The sequence below is a fragment of the Rhinolophus hipposideros genome, assembly GCF_964194185.1.
Source record: "Rhinolophus hipposideros genome assembly, chromosome: 2".
NCBI lineage: Eukaryota > Metazoa > Chordata > Mammalia > Chiroptera > Rhinolophidae > Rhinolophus > Rhinolophus hipposideros.
In genome coordinates, this window is record NC_138048.1 from 61,527,160 (window position 1) to 61,547,769 (window position 20,610).

At 34.7% G+C, this 20,610-nt stretch overlaps 1 protein-coding gene across 2 annotated transcripts in view; it reads right to left on the minus strand.

Annotated features, from left to right (window-relative positions):
* VPS8 (VPS8 subunit of CORVET complex) overlaps positions 1–20,610 on the minus strand; it is a 236,051-nt gene that overhangs the window by 174,728 nt on the left and 40,713 nt on the right. For both annotated transcript variants that reach the window (XM_081062741.1, XM_081062742.1), the window contains 7 exons: positions 16,317–16,403; positions 13,815–13,882; positions 12,434–12,587; positions 12,275–12,334; positions 10,875–10,982; positions 9,442–9,522; positions 6,871–7,041 (listed from right to left, as the gene is read on the minus strand). In XM_081062741.1, the coding sequence (XP_080918867.1) occupies positions 6,871–7,041; positions 9,442–9,522; positions 10,875–10,982; positions 12,275–12,334; positions 12,434–12,587; positions 13,815–13,882; positions 16,317–16,403 (729 nt within the window). The remainder of the gene's footprint in view (positions 1–6,870; positions 7,042–9,441; positions 9,523–10,874; positions 10,983–12,274; positions 12,335–12,433; positions 12,588–13,814; positions 13,883–16,316; positions 16,404–20,610) is intronic.

Below are 20,610 nucleotides of genomic sequence, written 5' to 3' on the forward strand. Positions count from 1 at the left end.
TAACAATCATTCCTCAATATCAAACACCCTACCAGTGTTTGGATTTCAAATTGTCTCATGAATGTCAAATGTTGATGTTTTTGTTGTGTGCTTTGTTTTGTGTGGTTTTTTCTACATTTCACTTGTCTGAATCAAGATCTATATACAAAGCAACATGCTGGAGCTGGCTGGTAGGTCTCTTAGGTTTCTTTTAATCAATAGGTTTTGCCGCCCCCTCTCTCAGTCCCTTATTTTCCATGAAGTTTATTTATTGAAGAAGCTGGAACACTTATTCCATAGAGTTTCCTATCTGGATTTTGCTAACTGCATCCCCCAAAAAATCTTTTAACATGTTCCTCTGTCTTCTACATCTTCTCAGAAGAAGTTTGCTCAGAATCAGGAGTTTGGGTTTTGGATAATACTACTTTAAGTATGATGTTACCTATAGGATTCCGGTAGATGCCCTTGATTATTAGGTTGGAGAAGTTCCCTTCTGTTCCTAGTTTGCTAAGAATTTTATCAGGATTGGATGTTGAATTTTGTCAAATGTTTTTTCTTTATCTTTTGAGATATTATGTTTTTTTCTTTTATCAGTAACTAATATGGTGAAGTACATTGATTTTTTAATGTTAAAACAGCCTTGCATGCCTTGGATAAACGTTTGATCATTATTACTCTTTTTATACATTGCTGGTTTCTATTTGCTAATATATTATGAATTTTTGCTCCTATACTTAGGAGGACATTGGTCTATAGTGTTCTTTACTGTAATGTCTTTGTCTGGTTTTATTACCAGACATAAGCTAATCTCACACAAAAAGTTATGTGCTCCCTTTTCTTCTATTTTTAAAAAGATTTTTATGTAAAATTGGTGTAATTTTTTTCCTTAAATATGACAGACTTCACTAGTGAAGCTATCTGGACCTGCAGTTTCTTTTTTTGTTTGTTTTGTTTTTTTTTTTTGTTTTTTTTTTGTTTTTTTTGTTTTTTTTTTTTTTTAATTAATTTATTTATTAGTTTCAGGTGTACAAAACAAGGTAATACTTAGACGTTCATCATTTATATCCCTCATACTGTGAACCCCCCTCCCCCCATCCACTATCCCTCCGACCTCACACTGAACCATCACATTATATATATAAAATTATAGTTGGCATTCATTAATGTTTAGCTTCTGATGTACAATGCCATGATCAGGTATCCACAGTATCCCTGAGGTGGTCTCCCAAATAGGACTGGACCTGCAGTTTCTTTGTATGAAATTTATTTACTGAATTGATGAACAGCCACTTAGATTTTCCATTTCTTCTTGAGTCAGCTTTGGTAATTTGTGCCTTCCAAAGAATTTTTATAGTTCATCTAAATTTTTGAATTTACTGGCATAAAGTTATTCAGATATTATCTTTTTAATATCTATAGGCTCTATAGTGATATTACTGCTCTTACTCCTGGTATTAGCAACTGTGTCGTTACCCATTTTTCCTTGATTAGTCTCACTAGAGGTTTATCGATTTTATTTATCTTTTAAAGAATCAGTCCTTAGTTTCTTTAATTTTCTCTACTGTTTGTCCATTTTCTATTGAAGCAATTTGTGTTCATCTTTATTATTTCTTTCTTCAATCTACTTTATTTTGCTCTTCTTTTTCTATTTCTTTAATTAAGATAGAAGCTTAAGTCATTTATTTGAGTTTTTTCTTCCTTTCTAATGTAACTATTTAATGCTATAAATTACCCTCAAAAACTGATTTCATTGTAGACCAGAGATTTTGATATATTGTAATTTTATTTAGTTCAAAATAGATTCTAATTTCCTTTGAGATTTTTTCCTTGACTCCTGGGTTATTTATAAAAATGTTATTTAACCTCCAAATATATGAGTTTTCTCCAGATTTACCCTAATGTTCCTTCAACAATTTCTTGAAGTTTGTTTTATGGCTTAGCATATCATCTATATTGGTGGATACCACATGTGCACTTGAAAAAAGTTTGTACTTTGCTTTTGTTGGGTGGAATATTCTATAAATGTCAGTTAGGTCAAGTTAGTCCATAGTGTTTTTTTAAGTCCTCTATACTTTTAATGATTTTCTGTCTACTAATCCTAATAATTACTGAGAGAGGAGTTTTGAAATTTTCAAACTATAATTGTGAATTTGTCTCTTTCTCCTTTTAGTTTTGTTCATTTTTGCTTCATATATTTTGAAGGTCAGTTATTGGGTGCTTAACTTTAAGATTGTTATGTCTTCTCGATGAATCAACCCCATTTTATCAATTTGAAATTTCTCTTTATCTCTAACAATATTTCCTACACTGAAATCTACTTAGTCTGATATTAATATAGCCATTCTTATGATTAGTGTTTGCATATCTCTTACTGTCTTCTTACTTTTAATTTATCTAAGTCTTTATATTTAATGTGAGTTTTTTGTAAACAATCTTGCTTTTTTACCCAGTCTGACAATCTCTGCATTTTAATTAAAATGCTTAGAGTTATTTCCATTTCCTGTATTTATTGATATGGTTGGATTTAGGTTTATTATCTTATTGTTTTCTACTTTTACTACCTCTTCTTTTTTTATGTTTCATTGCATTTAATATTTTTAACATATTTTGTCACTACTATTGATTTATTAGTTACACTTCTTTGTCTGTGACTGCTCTCGTATTTATAACATGCAACTTTACCTTATTTCAATCTACATTTAAATAATATTATGCTATTAGATGTATAATGTGAGACCCTTACAATGATACACTTTCATCCCCCACTCCCTGACACTATTACTATTTTTGTCATGCTATTACTTCCACCTATCATAAATATTACATTATTTTTCTTTTAAACAGTCAACTGATTTTGTTAACAGTATTGAGGTATAATTTACATACCATAAAATTCACTCATTAAGTGTACAACTCAATAGTTCAACCATCACCAAAATCCAGTTTCAGAACATTTCCATCACTCCACAATGATCCCTTTGACCCATGTCCACTCAACCCTATTTCCACTCCTAATCCCAGGTAACCACTAATCTATGTCTATCTCTATAAACTTACCTTTTCTGGACATGTCATACAAATAGAATCAAACAATATGCTGTCTTTCCATATGGCTTCTTTCACTTCACATAGTATTTTTGAGGTTCATCCATATTGTAGTATGTTTCAATAGCTCATCCGTTTTTTTGTTTTTTTGTTGTTTTTTTTGTTTGTTTGTTTTTTTGCTGTGAAAAGTTTTTGGTGGTTTTTATTTTGAGTATTATTTAATTGGGAAATATTGGGGAACAGTGTGTTTTTCCATGATGTCAAGTCACTGCTTTTCAATTTAGTTGTGGAGGGTAGCTCATCCGTTTTTAAAATGCAGAATACTATTCTATGATACAGCTAAGCCACATTTTGTTTATCCATTTACCACTGGGGAATATTTGGATTGTTTGCACTTTTTGGCTATAATGAATAAAGCTGCTATGAGCATTTGTGTACAAATGTGTGTGTGGACATGCTTTCATTTCTCTTGGGTGGATACCTACGAGAATTGCTTGATCATATGAAATTTCTATGTTTAATAGTGTGAGAAGCTGACAAAACGTTTTCCACAGCGGCTATACCATCTTCCACCAGCAATGTATGACAGGCCCAGTTTTGCCACATCCTCACCAACACTTGTTATTGTGTCTTTTTTTCCCCAATTTTTCAATTACAGTTTACATACAATATTATATTAGTTTCAGATGTACAATATAGTAATCAGACACTTATATAGTACATTATAAATGATCACCTCAATAAGTACCCCCATGACACCATACACAGTTATTACAATGTAATTGGCTATATCCCATTTCCTATGCTGTACTTTACATCCCCATGACTATTACTGTAACTGACAATTTGTACTTCTTAATCCCTTTCACCTTTTTCCATCTGGTGGGCATGAAGTGATATCTCACTGTGGTTTTGATTTGCATTTCCCTAATGATTAATGATGTTACGCATCTTGTTAAGCTTACTGGCCATTGGTATATCTTCTCTAGAGATTGCCGCAGATTGTTTCTGAAGAGAAATCTGCTCTCATACTTATTGTTGCTCCTCTGCATTTAATGTGTCTTCTCTGGCTGCTTTAATATTTTTCTCTTTACCGCTCACTTTGATCAGTCTATATGGTTTTCTTTATTTTATTTGTTCTTGGGTTCATTGAGCTTCTTAAATGTGTCTGTTTATAGTTTTGGCAAGTTTTTGACCATTATTTCTCCTAATTTTTTATCTCGTCTCCTTCAGAAATTCCAGCTACACATATATTAGGCTATTTGATGCTGTCTACAGGTCACTAACACTATTTTATAATTATTTTTTCTCTATATTTTATTTTAGATTCTACTGCTATGCAGGTATCCCTTACTTTTTCAAAGTTCATGATACACTACATCATTTTTACAAAAGACCTACATTAGTACCTGTTTTCACTACCAAAAAAAAATCCAAAAAGGACTTTTGCTTTTACAAAAAAAGGTAAAAAGTAAAAATAGTGTTCAACATTTGTTTTGTAGCGAGCTGTAATAGAGGCAGTGCACACCCCAGTACCTAGACTGGTCCTTCCAAGCTACTTCCCTGGGAAACACCTCAGCATCTCAGCATCAAGCCACCATAGCTCTGACATATGTCTATGAGCATCTGTGCTTTATCTTCATTTATTCTGCGCATCCATTAGCAAGATGTGTCCTAAGGTATCAGAAAAGCCTAAGAGAATTTGGTAAGGGTGTTACACTTTGCATAAAACTATATGTAGTTAAGCATATTTGGTACGATTTGGTAGGGGTTTTTTTGAATCTGGGAACACTGAAAAATTTTTCCATATAAATTAATAGTAATTGCTTCTTCACTTTCACCATTTCAGCTTTAAAATGGTTTCAAAGGAACTCTCTACTTTCTGATAGCAGGGGAAACCTGCATCTTCAAGTTCACTAATGTTTTTCCTACAATATCTACTCTCTGTTGATAATACCAATGTATTTTTCATCTCAAGCATTGTAGTTTTTAGTTAGATTTGCATATTTTTAACTATCTTCCATCTTTTTAACTAACATTTCAGACATATGGACTATAAGTAAAATAACTGTCATGTCCTTATCTACTAATTCTAACATCTGTTTCAGGTTTAAGTCAGTTTTGATTGATTTTTCTCCTCATTATAAATTTTGTTTTTCTTCTTTGCATGCCTAATAATCTCTGATTGGATGGCAGACATTGTGAATTTTACCTTGTGGGGTCGTGGAAATTTCTGTATTCCTATTACCATTCTTGTGCTTTGTTTTGGGAGGAGTTAAGTTAGTTGGAAGTGGTTTGATCCTTTCTGGTCTTGTTTTCAAGATTTGTTAGTGGGGCTCAGAGCAGTGTTTAATCTAATCCTAATTATTCCCCACTACTGAGGCAAGAGCCTCTGAGAACTCTACCCAATGCCCTATGAATCATGAAGTTTTCCGTCTGGCTGGTGTAAACAAGCCAGTGGGAGCACTGGATATAGTTCCTTCTACACCTTTCAAATATTTCTTTCCCTGGCCTTGGGTAGTAGTAGTCTGCTGAATACCCAAGGGGGTATTCACGATACAAGGGGGACCCTTTGTATCGTGCCCTCCTTTCCAGTACTCTGTCCGCTCAGCCCACCTTTATCTTCCCATAGTCTCAGTTCTGTCTCAAATCATGGAGTCCTCCACGCTCCAAGTGGGTTCTCTCTCCCTGCACCACAGCCTGGAAACTCTCTCAAGGCTAATGTTATAATCATAGGGCTCATGTCATTTGTTTTCCATGTTGTCAGGGATCACTAGCCTTCATTACCTAGTATCCAGTAATTTAAAAACCACTATTTCTTTTTCTGACTTTTTTCCCCCAGACAGTAGAGTAAATCCAATTCCCATTATTCTATCTAAACCAAAAGTGCAAGTTTAAAGTCTAAAAATATTTTTAATAGCCACTCAGACACAGCAAAATAAGCGTGAGATAGTAATTATTCTTATTTTTGTGAATTCTATTGCATTACCATTTCTTACTCTGGATTTCCTGGTTTCTAAATTCTGAGGCTGGAAGACTCTTTCATATATATTCTATGCTCTGAAGTTCTAATATCTCAGGAAGATTTGAGCAATGTCTACATATCATGCAGCAGACACATTAAATATGACCATCATTACTATTTTTTTCAAGAAATTACCCAGGGAATCCTCACAATAGTCTAAATTTCCTGCTTAAAGATTACTTGTTCAGGAAACATGAGATGACAAGTCAAAGTAATTTAACTATAAACTATTTGTGTCCATTGCTAAAGGCCATTAACATCATTGCTTAAAATACAGTAAACTTGATATTAAGATCAAAACTTTTATGTCTTCCTTCTCTCCAGGCTCTGACATTTCATCTCTCTGCTATTCCTAGAGAATCTTTTCTTTCTCGCAAAGTCATCAGTGCCCACAGCCACCATACCTGTTCCAGCCTTTACCAAACACCCAAATATTTCCAAAGCCTCATAGGCTACCTGTCTGTAGTCATTAATCCCTTCAATCTATCAGGCTTATTGTCACTGTATTAGACTTTCTAAAATATTTTGCTTTTACAATTTCTTTCTCATACATTTTCAATTTCATTATTTTAGTATAAAAGTTAAAACTCTCTGGTATTAAATTAGTCATATTTCTGGATAGAAAGTAACAGGAATTATTATTATTTCAGTTCACATTCCTGAATACTGACATATACACCCACATCCACTTCAACCTCGTGGCTTTTAAAGAAACACCTCAAGAAATAAAGATAATGCTTCAGAGTTTCTATTTCTAAAACAAAGCAACAACAAAATACCAAGTTTATCAAATCAACACTAAGCTAATGGGTTATGCTTACCAGTGCCTGGCTAACATTTCCTCCGGTGGCTAGTGATTTGAAATGACTGCTATTGTAGACCAACTGGACTTCTGAGATCTCCACTGTTTCCAGTTCCTCTTGAGTTTGCCGATCTATCACATGCAACTTCTCTACACTATCCAAGAGTACAACTGTGCGTGAGTTTATCCACTGCAATTCAAGCACACAACAAAACAAAAATGAGGCCCACCCCATGCCATCATTCTGAACAAGAAGACTGGCCGCTCAATGAAATTACACTGAGGACTTTATCCATTCAATAATTTGATGACGACACAATCACAGCAAGAAGTACTCAGTAAAGAGCCCAGAGAACAATGGTGCGTAACATAGTATTGAGATTGATAGTGCTAAAATGACATTCTCATAGTCTAAAAGAAGGTTAACTACGATCTTTACAATTGCAGTTTAAAAGGTTAAAAACAATTGCACAAACCGCAATTACTTTTGCACCAACCTAATACATTACAGGATTTATTGGCTTTTATAAAATTTTTTAAAAGGTACATTGGCACAAATGACTTAAGCAAAGTGACAAACTTTGCATTTCTGTTTTTTAATGACATTAATAAAACAAAAGAACAAATTAAATCTCATAAACTTAGGTGGTCAAAGGATAATTGCTAGCATTTAAGTAATACATATTTTAAAATGGAAGCTATTTAAAGTATGTATTTCCTTCAAAACCTTCCTAAAAATTATTAGGAGAGTTCCTTGCTCTATTCCTATCTTCTGAATTTTGTTTAATAAGTACTATTATGATTTTGAAAGTAATAATGATTTTTAAAATCTTCTGAAGGATGCCATCTTGATAAATTTCTTAGGTTATATTTGAGGTTTATTTTCAAAATATATTTTTTTGAATCTCAATCCCTTCCAGGAAATAACGTTTTAAAAACTGATCAATTAGAATTCTAAATTAGACGGAACAAAATGTTTCCCCTGCACTTTATCTCTCTGGTATTCATGTTGGTTTATTTATATGATATTGCATGTTGTCAGAGGTCATTTGCATAATACCATATCAATGACAACCAATGAAAATGATTCTATTTTCTTTTGATATATGCTAAAGATATACTCTATCACTATATAGTGGCTATTATAAGGGGTTTTGTTTTTCTGGGGCTTTTTTTCCAAAAAAAATTCTCTCTCAGAAAACAGAGTTTGGTACTTAAATCTTTTACAAAGAGCTCCCACAAGGTACTCTCTTGATTACTTTACTTTAGAAAACAAAATACCATTTGAGAAAGACACATTATTTATTAGCTTTATACAGCCTCAGTCAGTAATAATTTTTGAATGTTTTCAAAGAACACCTGATTAAAACAGAGAGCAAATGACAGAGAAAGAATGTTAAGAGTTTAGCAGTCATTCCTGAGATTAATCCCTCACAATTACAAGTATTGACATTATTGTAAACATGCCTTTTAAAGGTAATTTACAGAGCAAGGCAGTTAGTGGTTACATCATGGATAAGCCACAGGACAAATGAAAACACTGACTGTGGTATTGTTAGGAGGAAGGTTCCTTGTGGTTGGGGGAAATTTTTCCAGGTAAAGAATCATAGGCCATTTTTAAAAGTGCTGTATCTCAAACATCTTAAAACAGAAATGATGATGATGAATTATAGAAAACTGTGTTTGGTGATTCAATGAGGGGTTCTTCTAGTGATGACAAAGATATTGGTATCTTGTATGCATGAAAAGAGGTGGAACAAAATTATTTTGTGAAATGTGTGTAAGAAAAAGCATTATTTCTAAATCAATAGTCTGTATGTGAGATTAAAAGGCAATGTGCAACTAAATTTTAAATCATATAAAGAAAAGATCTATTTCATCTATAATCCTAAAAATTTGTGTGTTATTAGATTGGGGGGTAAAAACTTTTTTTAGACTTTTTATTGGAAAAATGAGGCAATGTTATATTTAGGGTTGTCTATATTTATGCACATACAGAATGCTTCACTGGATACCAGCTATTGATTAGTGCTAAAAGCACTAATGATAGAAACCTAGAGATATTATAATTATACTGCTACAGAATTAACACACTATTTGAAAATGAAAAAATTGACACAAAAACAAATAATACTTTTTTTAAATCAAAATGTCACTCAGGACTGAGAGGCATGGTAGAAAGAGAACTCTGCAAAGTTTTTAGCCACAAGAAAAAATAGGTTACATAAATGCCTGAACCAATCAGGACAAACTCAGAAGGATAAAAATGTGTTTATAAGTAAAGCTGGGCAATGGCCCTGAAAAAACCCATCTAAATTCTTCTGAACACCCCTTTGAGCTAATTAGGACATTAAAGAAAACTTTTGCCAATCCTGTTCAGCAGGACACAAGGCTGGAAGACAACAAAAATAATGTGGCATCGCACCAAACTCAGACCGTATTCAATATACGCATGACTTCACTTTTCTCCATATTTTACATAATCCTAAAGGTCACGGTTCATGGCAGAAATCCTGGTAGCTTTAATACACCATGGACTCAAAACAATGAAGTAAAATAAATGGGGATACATATTCTGAATAATACTCACTGTAAAGTTGATGAGGTCATAGTACAGGTGAAGATGCTTTTGCTTAGTGACATGTATTGCTCCAGATTCATCTCTCTTAACCTGATGATGAAATAAAAACAACCTAAACATCAGCTAGTATTTGAGGGACTTTTTTAGATACGTAATTATACTCCACCTAGAAAATGATTTGCATTCACAGTATGGATAAGCCAAAAATACCAATAATGAAACAAACTACTGCACAAATGACGGAGAATATCACACCATGATTTGTATCAAAATCCAAGGCATATCTGTTCAGCGGTCTAGTTGTCAGTATTGGCAAATGCTGTAATGTAATATTAACTGTCATAATTCAGAACAATCTACCTCCATCACATCCATGACTACAGTTAGGTAGAATTAAAGCATAAAATGAGATTGGTGACATGGTTTGAAAGGTTCATCAAAAGAAAAAAAATAACTGCTACTGTTTCTGTTTGTCTAATGACAAAAATTAGACTTTTCTGGTGTATAATACTATTGTACAACAAAAAATTGTTGTATAATAGTTCGAACAACAAAACATTTCCCCAAAGAACCTGAAACGTCAATATTTGATTTATATATGTGTACACATACACTTTATAACCTTCAATCATCCTTATAATTTGCTCTCTCCACCTCTGCTCCAAAGTGACAGAGCACTGAAGAAAAGAGACAGCACAACGTACACCTAACCTCCCAGAAATTCGGGACATCCAATTCAATGAGATTTGTTTTCCACTCCCCATAGTAGTGTTCCAGATGTCTTCCTTTCCCTTTAAGTTCCAATTCCTCTTCTAGTCTCATCACCTGCTGTATTGACCTTACCAGATAACCTTAACAAACAACCGACACCACTTAATGTGGGCCCTTCGTGTACTCCCATTTTCACTTCACTAAGTCGCTTCCCGTGTAAGAAAGGGAGATCTGGCAAAAGCAGCATGAGATCTAGAGCCCTGGGCTTAAGTTCCACTATTATAGCTGTGTGAGCAAGAGCAAATCACATATTCTTTCTCGGTTTCCTTATTTGGAGAGTGAAAATAAGACAGCACTGAATTGTTCCATATCTTTCATATGTTGAAAATATTTCATGAATGATCAATGCCAACATTAGGTAGATAGGTAAGCCATTAATACAGACATATGTACATTCATATATTTAAACACACACATACACTATTCATTATTTGTTAGCCAAAGAGATGGAACTGAGAAATACACCATGAAAGGGCATGGAGCGGAGGGTGATCAGTTGTTTTCCACTTTAACCATTAAAGCCTTAAATAAAAATTAAATAAGTCACTCTCTCACCAAAGAATTATGATAGCATATTTCTTTGACACAGTATTAAATTACTAGTGAATGAGAAAAAGAAAATCTTATGATAAAGGCCTTTATAACAGGTCTAGCATCACATTATGACTTACCAAAAGGAAATGAACAACATCTCCTCTGCAGAAGGCAAGCATAGGGTTCACGTAATTATGCACGGCTACAAAGTGCCAGGCCAGCAATGGAACACTGGAAGGATCCATCTAAGGGAGGAGAAGGCCCCCCCAAAATTAAAAAGTCATTACAGTTAACAGACAAGGACAAAGAAACAACTCTGATTAAAAATAGCATCTGACTAGTGTTACTTGATAAAATTTCCAGTTTCTCCTTAAAATAGCCTAAGCAGCAGGGACCAACTGGCCAGTGTCACGAGCAAACTTTCTGAGTTAATGGTAATGTTCTATATCTGGGGAGAGGTTTAGGTCACAAAAGTATATACATCTGTCAAAGTTCAGGAAGTACACATTCAAGATCTGTGCACTTCACTGTATACAAATTTTACACCAAAGGAAAATCTTAAATAACTATGGAACTCTTGCTAATCATATGCATGGTAAATATTTAGGGGAAACAGCACTGATTTCTGCAATTTACTTGGAAATATACACACAAAAAAACACAATATGATGGGTGGATAGAGAGATGGACAGATATATAATAAAGAAAGTACAGTGAAATGTTAATGGTAGAATTTAAATGTTAATGTTAGGTATAGAGATGTTTAATGTAAAAGTCTTTCAACCTCTCTATTTGTTTGAAAACGTTCATAATAAAATGTTGGAAAAAATACCAATAAAAACATATAAAAAGATGCAATCACATACCATCATGATAAACTTCAATTAGCCAATGAAGCTAACCTAAGAAACATTAATGGCAATCTAAATCAGCTTTGCCGGGCTTCCCCTGGGGCCCAGAGGTACACAGAGTACCAACAAGAAAACAGAAGAGTGATCTCCCCCCGTATAGGGGCTGCTGTGTGAACTAGCCTTAGTTCTGTACCATAATTCTCCATCCCATCCCATCAATACTTCTCCCCACATATACACTGGAAGACCACAACTCTATGAAAATGGCCAAGCAGGAAAGAAAGGGGACACTGGGGTGTGCATAAATACATTCAAAGAAGTATCACCCCCAAAGTAAAATACCAGAGGCAGGAACCAAATACCAGAGGTACCCCCAAACTAAATACCAGTAGCAATTAATGCTGGATATTATGGTGGGGTGTTCAGCATCTCAGCAGAAGCTATTTATAAGAGAAAAACTTAGAGCAATAAAGGTAGAAAAGTACGGCTATTGTGATCGCCAGAACACTGCTCTTGTCACCATCGGATGCTGCTCTGGTCACATCAAGTCCAGACAATGATCTTTGGAGCACAGACTTCACGCTGCCTAGTTTTCTGACAATCACACAGAATTCACCACTTACAAGTCCTTTTCCCCAACCTCCTGACATGGTCTTTTTGCCAATAAAATGGAGAGGCTTACTCACCCTTCCATAGGGAAACGTCATCCACACTTTCAAGGATGGTTTCAATCCAATGACCAGTATCTTTAGGGCAAAAAAGTATTTTTAATACTCTGTCATTTCTTATTTTTTAGTATTCAAAGCCTCTAAATGTTATGCATTTCATCTTCTAAATGCACCTACCTTGGTTAGGGATGCCATGGCCAATAACGAAAACTGTGTGATGGGGTGATCTTTCAAGTCAGGCTTAGAATGCAGAGGCTCAATACAGCACACTTCACCCTTGGAACCACTGAACAGGCATCTAGATTCACACGTCCTCACTCCCATTACTCTCCTGAAAATGTAACAAAAAACTTCAGAATCAATTCCCAATGACCCAAGCTACTATCATCTCTAGTTTGGACTACCCGCAATAGCCTCCTAACTCCTCTTGCCCCCCAGCAATCCAAATCCATATGACATCAGCATGACCTTTTTAATGGATAGGTCAGATTTATTATTCTTCTAGAAACACTGCAATGGCATGCCACTGTACATAAACTAAAATCCACACGTCTCACCATGTTTTAAATGGCCCTATATGATCTGCCTCTGGCCCTCGTCCCCCTTCTGCCACTGCTGTTGTTCCTGAAAAAGTCCCACTCCAGCCACATCTGCCTTCCTTCCGTTGCCCGAGCAGGCCACATCTGTGCCTGCCTCAAAGCCTTTCTGCTCAAAGGTCCCTCCGCCTGGAACATTCCTTCCAGATCTTTGTATTTGTTAGTCACATTACCATTCAGCTCATTGCTCAAATGTCACTTTCTGAGAGGGGCCTCCCCAAATTATCCTCAAGTGCACTCCAGCACACTGATCTATCTTGTTTTCTTCACAGTACTCATAACTATTGAAATTATTTCATTTGTGTGTTGGTTTATTGTCTGTCTCCCGAAGAACGTAACTCTGGTCCTAAAACAATGCCTACTCATAGGGCATGCTCAATAAACACTAGCTGAATAAATAGTCTTTTTTAAGCAATTACTGTGGGCTCCCCACTGTTAGAGGGTATAAGAAATACAAGAAACAAACGTAGTCCCTACTTTAAAGAACTTATGGAAACATCATACACATTGAATTTTATGTTCTACTTTTTTTTCTAACTCAACTTTATAAGTGTTCTTCCATGTATCAAGACAGTTTTTGCTCTTATTTAAAGAGTAAGTAGGGCAATTCCAAGGCAATAAAAACCTTTCTACACCTGGCCATTAGAGTTTTATAATCAACTGGGCCTGGGGCATAAACCAAAATTAGTGAAATACTCCAGAATGGTTCCCAAGCCTGACAGCGCATATGAATCCCCTGAGAAGTAGGAGTTTAGAATCCCGACTCTGACCTACTTCGATAGAATTATGGGGGACCAGGCCTGGAACTATGTATGTTCTATAAGCCTCCCCAGGTAATTGTAATACAGAACCATAACCTATTTTCAATCACATAGATTTTCCAGACCTCTTCATGTTCAACTTCAAGTCATTAACCAGAGCTAGTCTTTGCATTTGTCAACAAATGTCCATTAGTCTCTTACTTAAATGTCAATTCAAAAACAGAGCCTCCGCTGTCGTTACAAATTGCAAGAGTTGGATCATCTGTAAACTAAACAGAGAAAGAATTTATTTTCTTGTAGATTTTCAAACAACCAGTCAAGTGCTGAAGGTAAGGAAAAAAATTATAAAATTTTTAAAATCTAAAACAAACACATTTAATAGCATTTGAAATCATTTCACCTAGATTTAACTCATCACTCTAAACACACAAACCTACCCATATTCAGAACAAAAGTGGCTCAATTAGCTTTAAAAAAAACTGTGGCTTTAAGAAAGCAAAACCACCAGGATAAAAGAAAAATACAAACTATGACTCATAAGAGTCCTAAAGTTCTCTATTTGGGTTCTTACATTAACTTTGCTATTAAAGTCTAATTTGCTATTAAAGTGAATAGAATACTTTGGATATATTTGCAGTTGCCTAGTTTTCAAAAATAAAGACACAATAAAAGATATGTGGTATCTTGGAGGAATAAACTTGCCCGAATATGTTTTCTGAATAACCGAAAAGTTAATCCACTATACTTAAAATAGTTTAACTTTTTATGTAATTCTTCCTAAAATGTGCTGCCTCCTTGATCTTTTTCGACTGAATATACTTCAGTTATTATTATTATGTATGCCCCTGGAAAACTCAAAATAAAAATGTTCACAATGACAGACTGTCGTGAGGGCTTATGAGGTATAGTCAATGTGGATATTGTAAGACACAAAACTGAGTAACTTAACTTGTGTCACTGACAGTGACGCGTCTCCCTAACCCCAACGGTTGGTGAACCATCCTAAATGGCCTGGCTTCGTGCTCTTCATCAGGGGTAACTGAGGTACAGGAGGCTACTGTAAAATTATTCTGCCTCAGCCCCACACACAGGCACAGTAAAGAAGTCCCACACCTTTGCTCTCAAAGCCCCGCTGAGCAATTGCCAAAGTGGGAGGTATATACCTCGGAGTGCAGGAAAAATAACAGGACTCATATTTTTATTTATTAATTTTCTACTTCTTATGTATATGTTTTACAATGTACTTAAAAAATATTAGGACAGTAGTATATTTATATAATTTTTAAATATGTATGTATATACGTATGTGTAAATGTATATATATAAAGAATGCAAGCCCAAACTGTTACCGATGGGCTGTAGGGTTAAGTTTGGAGAACAACGAGGAAGAGGACTGAAGTGCAAGGGGCTGCTGTCAATGCAAGACCTCAGAAGTAGTCTATCCCGTGTACTTCTTGCTACGCCTTTCTCCAATGTCACAGTGTCTGTACGCACCCCCTGGATCACCATTCCCAAGCAACACGATACTACTACCATGCTTTTAACCTCCACGGCGTTCTTCTCTTGTCTCTCTGCCTTTTCACTTCTATTTCCTATTGTTTCTCCCAAAGATAATGCATTTCCTGCAAACGGACTGGCCTTTTATAAACACCACCAACTCGTTATTCCTTCAACCATTTATTGAGCAGTTACTATGCGTAACACACAAAAATAAATAAGAAACAGATTCTGGTTTCAAAAATCTTAATCTATTAAAGGAGATAAAACATAAGCACAACTAATTATAACATATTAGAAGTTGGCACATATCATATGAAAAGAGGTCAAGATAAACTGCCATGATGTTCAGAAAAAGAAGAAATTCTCTCTAGTTTTACTTGTCTTGGTTGTTTTCATTGTTGCTAAACACTTCAATGCTGCTTTGTCAAAAGACTTTTATGTAACTAACCTAGATACAGACACACAAACTCCAGATGCTTGCAGACTTTAAAAAGCATATGTATGGGTAAGAGGGGCCTGCACAGCTAAGCAACCAAATGTGTACATGATTAAAATCTAAAAAATCTAATTTTAGACTTCCCTAGTTACAGTCCTTTACCTTTTATGCTTCTGAACATGAGCTTAACAGCATACAAAAACCAAGGTTCGCATTGTATTTATAAATAAAATCTAAGTTGGTTTATTTTTTTTAGGCCTGTAAGGAGAAAGCCAAGACTCAAATCTTAATGTTTTTCCTCTAGAGGCCTGAAAGAAAATAAACCAACAGTTTCATTGCTAAACATAATGCAAACCTTGGTTCTTTCACATTGGGGCCTTGAACCTCAGGTAACTCCCAGCAAAGTATGACCAAGCACACAATCTCAGCAATAAAGTCTTGGTAGACTAAACAAAAGGTTGGAAAAAAAAAAAAAAAAACCTTTAAAACCTTCACATGAGTTTCATGCCTATCTTTGCTATCAACCTCTCATCTAGGATCATGTCACTTTACGCTTTGTGCTGCCGTATCTACCGGACTTCAATACAACTTGCAGCCGAATGTTACCATGCTACTCCATCTCTATTTTTCACTTAGGAAAACGTTTCATTGGGCTCGTCAAATAAAAGACAATTCATTTTCAATGATTCTGTTTAGAACACAATTTACTTAAAAACGGCTACATAGACATAATGAAACTGAGGAGAAGCAGAAAACGAAGGTCTTACCTTAACATGCAGTATTGCCGTTCCTGGGGGATGAGCGTCTGTTATGGACCTTAGAAGTTTCCCAGCGGCCAAATCCCACATAGTGATCTATAAGACAACTAAATGCTTAGCAAACAAATTTATTGCTCTGTTTTGGGCTTAAGTATCCTACCTTCTGGCTGAAGAAACCTATTGCTGGTCTATAAACATTGCAGGCAAAGAACTATAAAGTTAAAACATAACTAGAGGCTGCAGGTCCATTAAAGCCTGGGGCTTTCATTCCATCTTCATCTATCCCTCATCCTGTCCAATCTGCTTTTCTCTTTAGATTTGAAATGTTTTTACACTGATAGGTAAAATAAATTTCTTTAATGAGTCCACTTCTTTAGCGCTGATAAAAATTATAGGAAAGGCTTACTACCAAACTAGTGATGTATAATTCACAAGATGAGAAAAACGCCCAAGGGGACATCTCCAGATTGCCTGGTCTGGAGGCCTGCAAGGTTTACAATTGCTGTCCCAAAGGACTGTATATATTTGCATTCTTTAAAGCTACTGCTGGAGGGTCTGGTTTCCAATCAGCCTGAAACTGGGTGCTAACTGAGATCCCTCCCTTTGTAACACTGACAGATCTTGGCAAACCCTCAAAAACTGGCCCCTAATAAGAATAAATCAGACTGTCCAGACAATCACGAAGGTTCAAGAGGCAACCAAGAGCTAGGGCAAGATTGATTACAATATATATATTATCTGTGATCATCATAGTAAACACAAAGCAAAAACCTACAGTAGACACACAAAATATAATGAGAAAGCAATCTAAGCATAACAGTGAAGTCATCAAACCACAAGGAAAACGAGCAAGAAAAGAAGGCACAAAAAGAACAACAAAACAGCCAGGAAAACAATCAACAAAATGGTAATTAAGTACACAGCTATCAATAATTACTTTAAATGAAAGTGGAATAAATTCTCCAAACAAAAGACATAGAAGTGGCTGAATGGGTTAAAACCCATCTATATGGACACACACAGAATGAAAATGAAGGGAATAGAAAAAGATGTTTCATGCAAAGGAAAACCAAAAGAAAGCTGGGGTAACTACACTTTTATCAGATAAAACAGTCTGTAATAAAAGACAAAGATGGGTATTACATAATGATAAAGGGTTCAACAATATAAACATTTGTAAATATTTATGAACCCAACATAGGAGCACCTAAATGCCAGGGGTGCCAAAAAAATGTATACAAGTGGACACTTTGGTCAACGTTGCTCAAGCAGTAGTTCGCCATAATCAGAAGTGTCTGGACGCTGATGGTAACCACTTTGAGCACCTCTTGCAATTGCAGAAGTTAAACATGACTTGTATTCCTCTTTTGTTATCAGTATATATTGAGTATTACCATTTTAATAGTTTTTTCCTTTCTTAAAATGTATATACATTTCTTTAGCACCCTCTGTATATAAAAATAAATTTTAACAGACCTAAAGGGAGAAATTGACAGCAATATAATAGTAGGGGACTTTAATAGCCCACTTACATCAATGGATAGATCATGAGACAGAAAAAATAAGGAAACTTATTTTTTGGTTATTCAGGGCCTTAAAGGGGCCTTAAATGACACATTAGACCAGATATACTTAATAGATACACAGAAAACAGTTTATCAAAAAGCAGAATACACATTCATCTCAAGTACACATGGAACATTCTCCAGGATAAATCATGTGTTAGGTCACAAAACAAGTTGTCAATAAATATAAGGAGACTGAAGTCATATCAAGCATTTATTCCTACCACAATGGTGTAAAACTAGAAAGCAAAAAACTGAAAAAAATTGTAAATATGTGAAGAATGCAGAACATGCTAATGAATCACCAACTGGTCAACGAAGAAATCAAAAGAGAAATGGAAAAAATACCTTGTGACAAACGAAAATGGTACAACATACCAAAATCTATGGGATGCAACAAAAGCTATTCTAAGAAGGAAGTTCACAGCAATACATGCCTATCTCAAGAAACAAAACAAAAATCTCAAATAAACAATGTAACTTTAAATCTAAAGGAACTGGAAAAGAGGAAAAGACACAGCCCCAAGTTAGTAGGAAAAGGAAATAATAAAGATCAAGCAGAAATAAGTAAAATAGAGACTAAAAAGACAACAGAAAAGATAGTGAAACCAAGAGCTACTTCTTTGAAAAAATAAACAAAATTGACAAACGTTTATCTAGAACAAAAGAGAGAGGGCTCAGATAAAAAAATCAGAAATGAATGAAGTTACAACTGATACCACAGAAATACAAAGGATCATGAGATTACTATGAATAATTAAATATCAACAAATTGGACCACCTAGAAAAAATGGATAAATTCCTAGAAACATATAATCTTCCAAGGCTAAATCATGAAGAAATAGAAAATCTGAATAGACCAATACTAGTAGGGAGATTGAATCAATAGTCAAAAACTTCACAACAAACAAAATTCCAGGACAAGATGGCCTCACTGGTGAATTCTACCAAACATTTAAAGAAGATTTAATACCTATCCTTTTTGAACTCTTTGATAAACTGAAGAGGAGTTAACATTTCCAAACTCATTTAATGAGGCCAGCATTACCCTGATACCAAAACCAGACAAGAACACCAAAAACAAAAAACAGAAAATTCATTGATGAACATAGATGCAAAAATCCTCTACAAAATGTTAAACAGACCAATTCAACAAAACATTCAAAGGGTCATATACCAAGACCAAGTAGGATTCATTCCAGGGATCCAAGGATCAACATGATCCAATACATTTAAAAAATAAAGAACAAAAATCATATGATCATCGCAATAAATACAGAAAATCATTTAACAAAATTCAACATCCATTTATGATAAAGACTCTCAATAAAGTGGGTAGAGAGGCAGCATACCTCAACAGAATAAAGGCTATATATGACTAACATCATACTCAACAGTGAAAAGCTGAAAGCTTTTCCTCTAAGATTAGGAATAAGACAAGCATAACCACTCTTGCCACTTTTATTCAATGTAGTATTAGAAGTCCTACCCAGAGCAATTAGGCAAAAAAATAAAAGGCATCCAAATTGGAAAGGGAGAAGTAAAACTGTCATTATTCGTGGACAATATATTTATATATACAGAAAACACTAAACATTCCACAAAAAACTAGTAGAATAAACAAATTCAGTAAAGTTGCAGGGTACAAAATCAATATACAAAAATCTGTTGTATTTCTATACACTAACAATGAACTATTAAGAATGAAAAATTAAGAAAGTAATCCTATTTACAATTGCAAAAATAAAATACCTAGGACTAAATTTAACCAAGAAGGTGAAAGAGACCTGTACATTAAAAACTATAAGACACTGATGGAAGACATTGAAGACAACGCAAATAAATGGAAAGATATTCCAAGCTTACAGATTAGAATTAATATTGTTAAAATGTCCATATTACTGAAAGCAGTCTACAGATTCAATGTAATTCCTATCAACATTCCAATGGCATTTCTCAAGGAAATAGAACAAACAATCCTAAGATTTGTATGGAACCATAAAAGACCCGAATAGCCAAAACAATCTTGAGAAAAAAGAACAAAGCTGAAAGCATCATACTCCCCGATTTCAAACTATATTACAAAGCTACCATAATCAAAACTATATGGTATCGGTATAAAAATGGACACACAAATGAATGGAACAAAACAGAGAGCCCAGAAATAGGCCCACATATATATATGGTCAATTAATTTATGACACAGGATCCAACAATATACAATAGAGAAAGGACAGGCTCTTCAATAAATTGTGTTGGGAAAACTGGACAGCCACAGGCAAAAAGAATGAAACTAGACTAGTATCTAACACTATACAAAAAAGTTAACTCAAAATGGATTAGACTTGAACAAAAAATTGAAACTGTAAGACTCTTGGAAGAAAACATAGGCAGTAAGCTCCCTGACTTGGGTTTTGGCAATACATTTCTGAATCTGACTCCAAAAGCAAAAATAAACAAGTGGGATTACATCAACAAAATGAAAAGGCAATATACTGAATAGAAAATATTTGCAAATCCTATAACTGAGAATGGGGTAATATCCAAAATATATGAAGAACTCATACTACTCAACAGTAAGAAAAAATAAAATAAGATCAAAAACTAAGCAGGGGATCTGAATAGCTATTTTTCCAAAGAAAACATACAAATGGCCAACAGGCAAATGAAAAGATGCTCAATGTCACTAATCACCAGGGAAATGCAAATCAAAACCACAATGAAGATATCCCCTCACA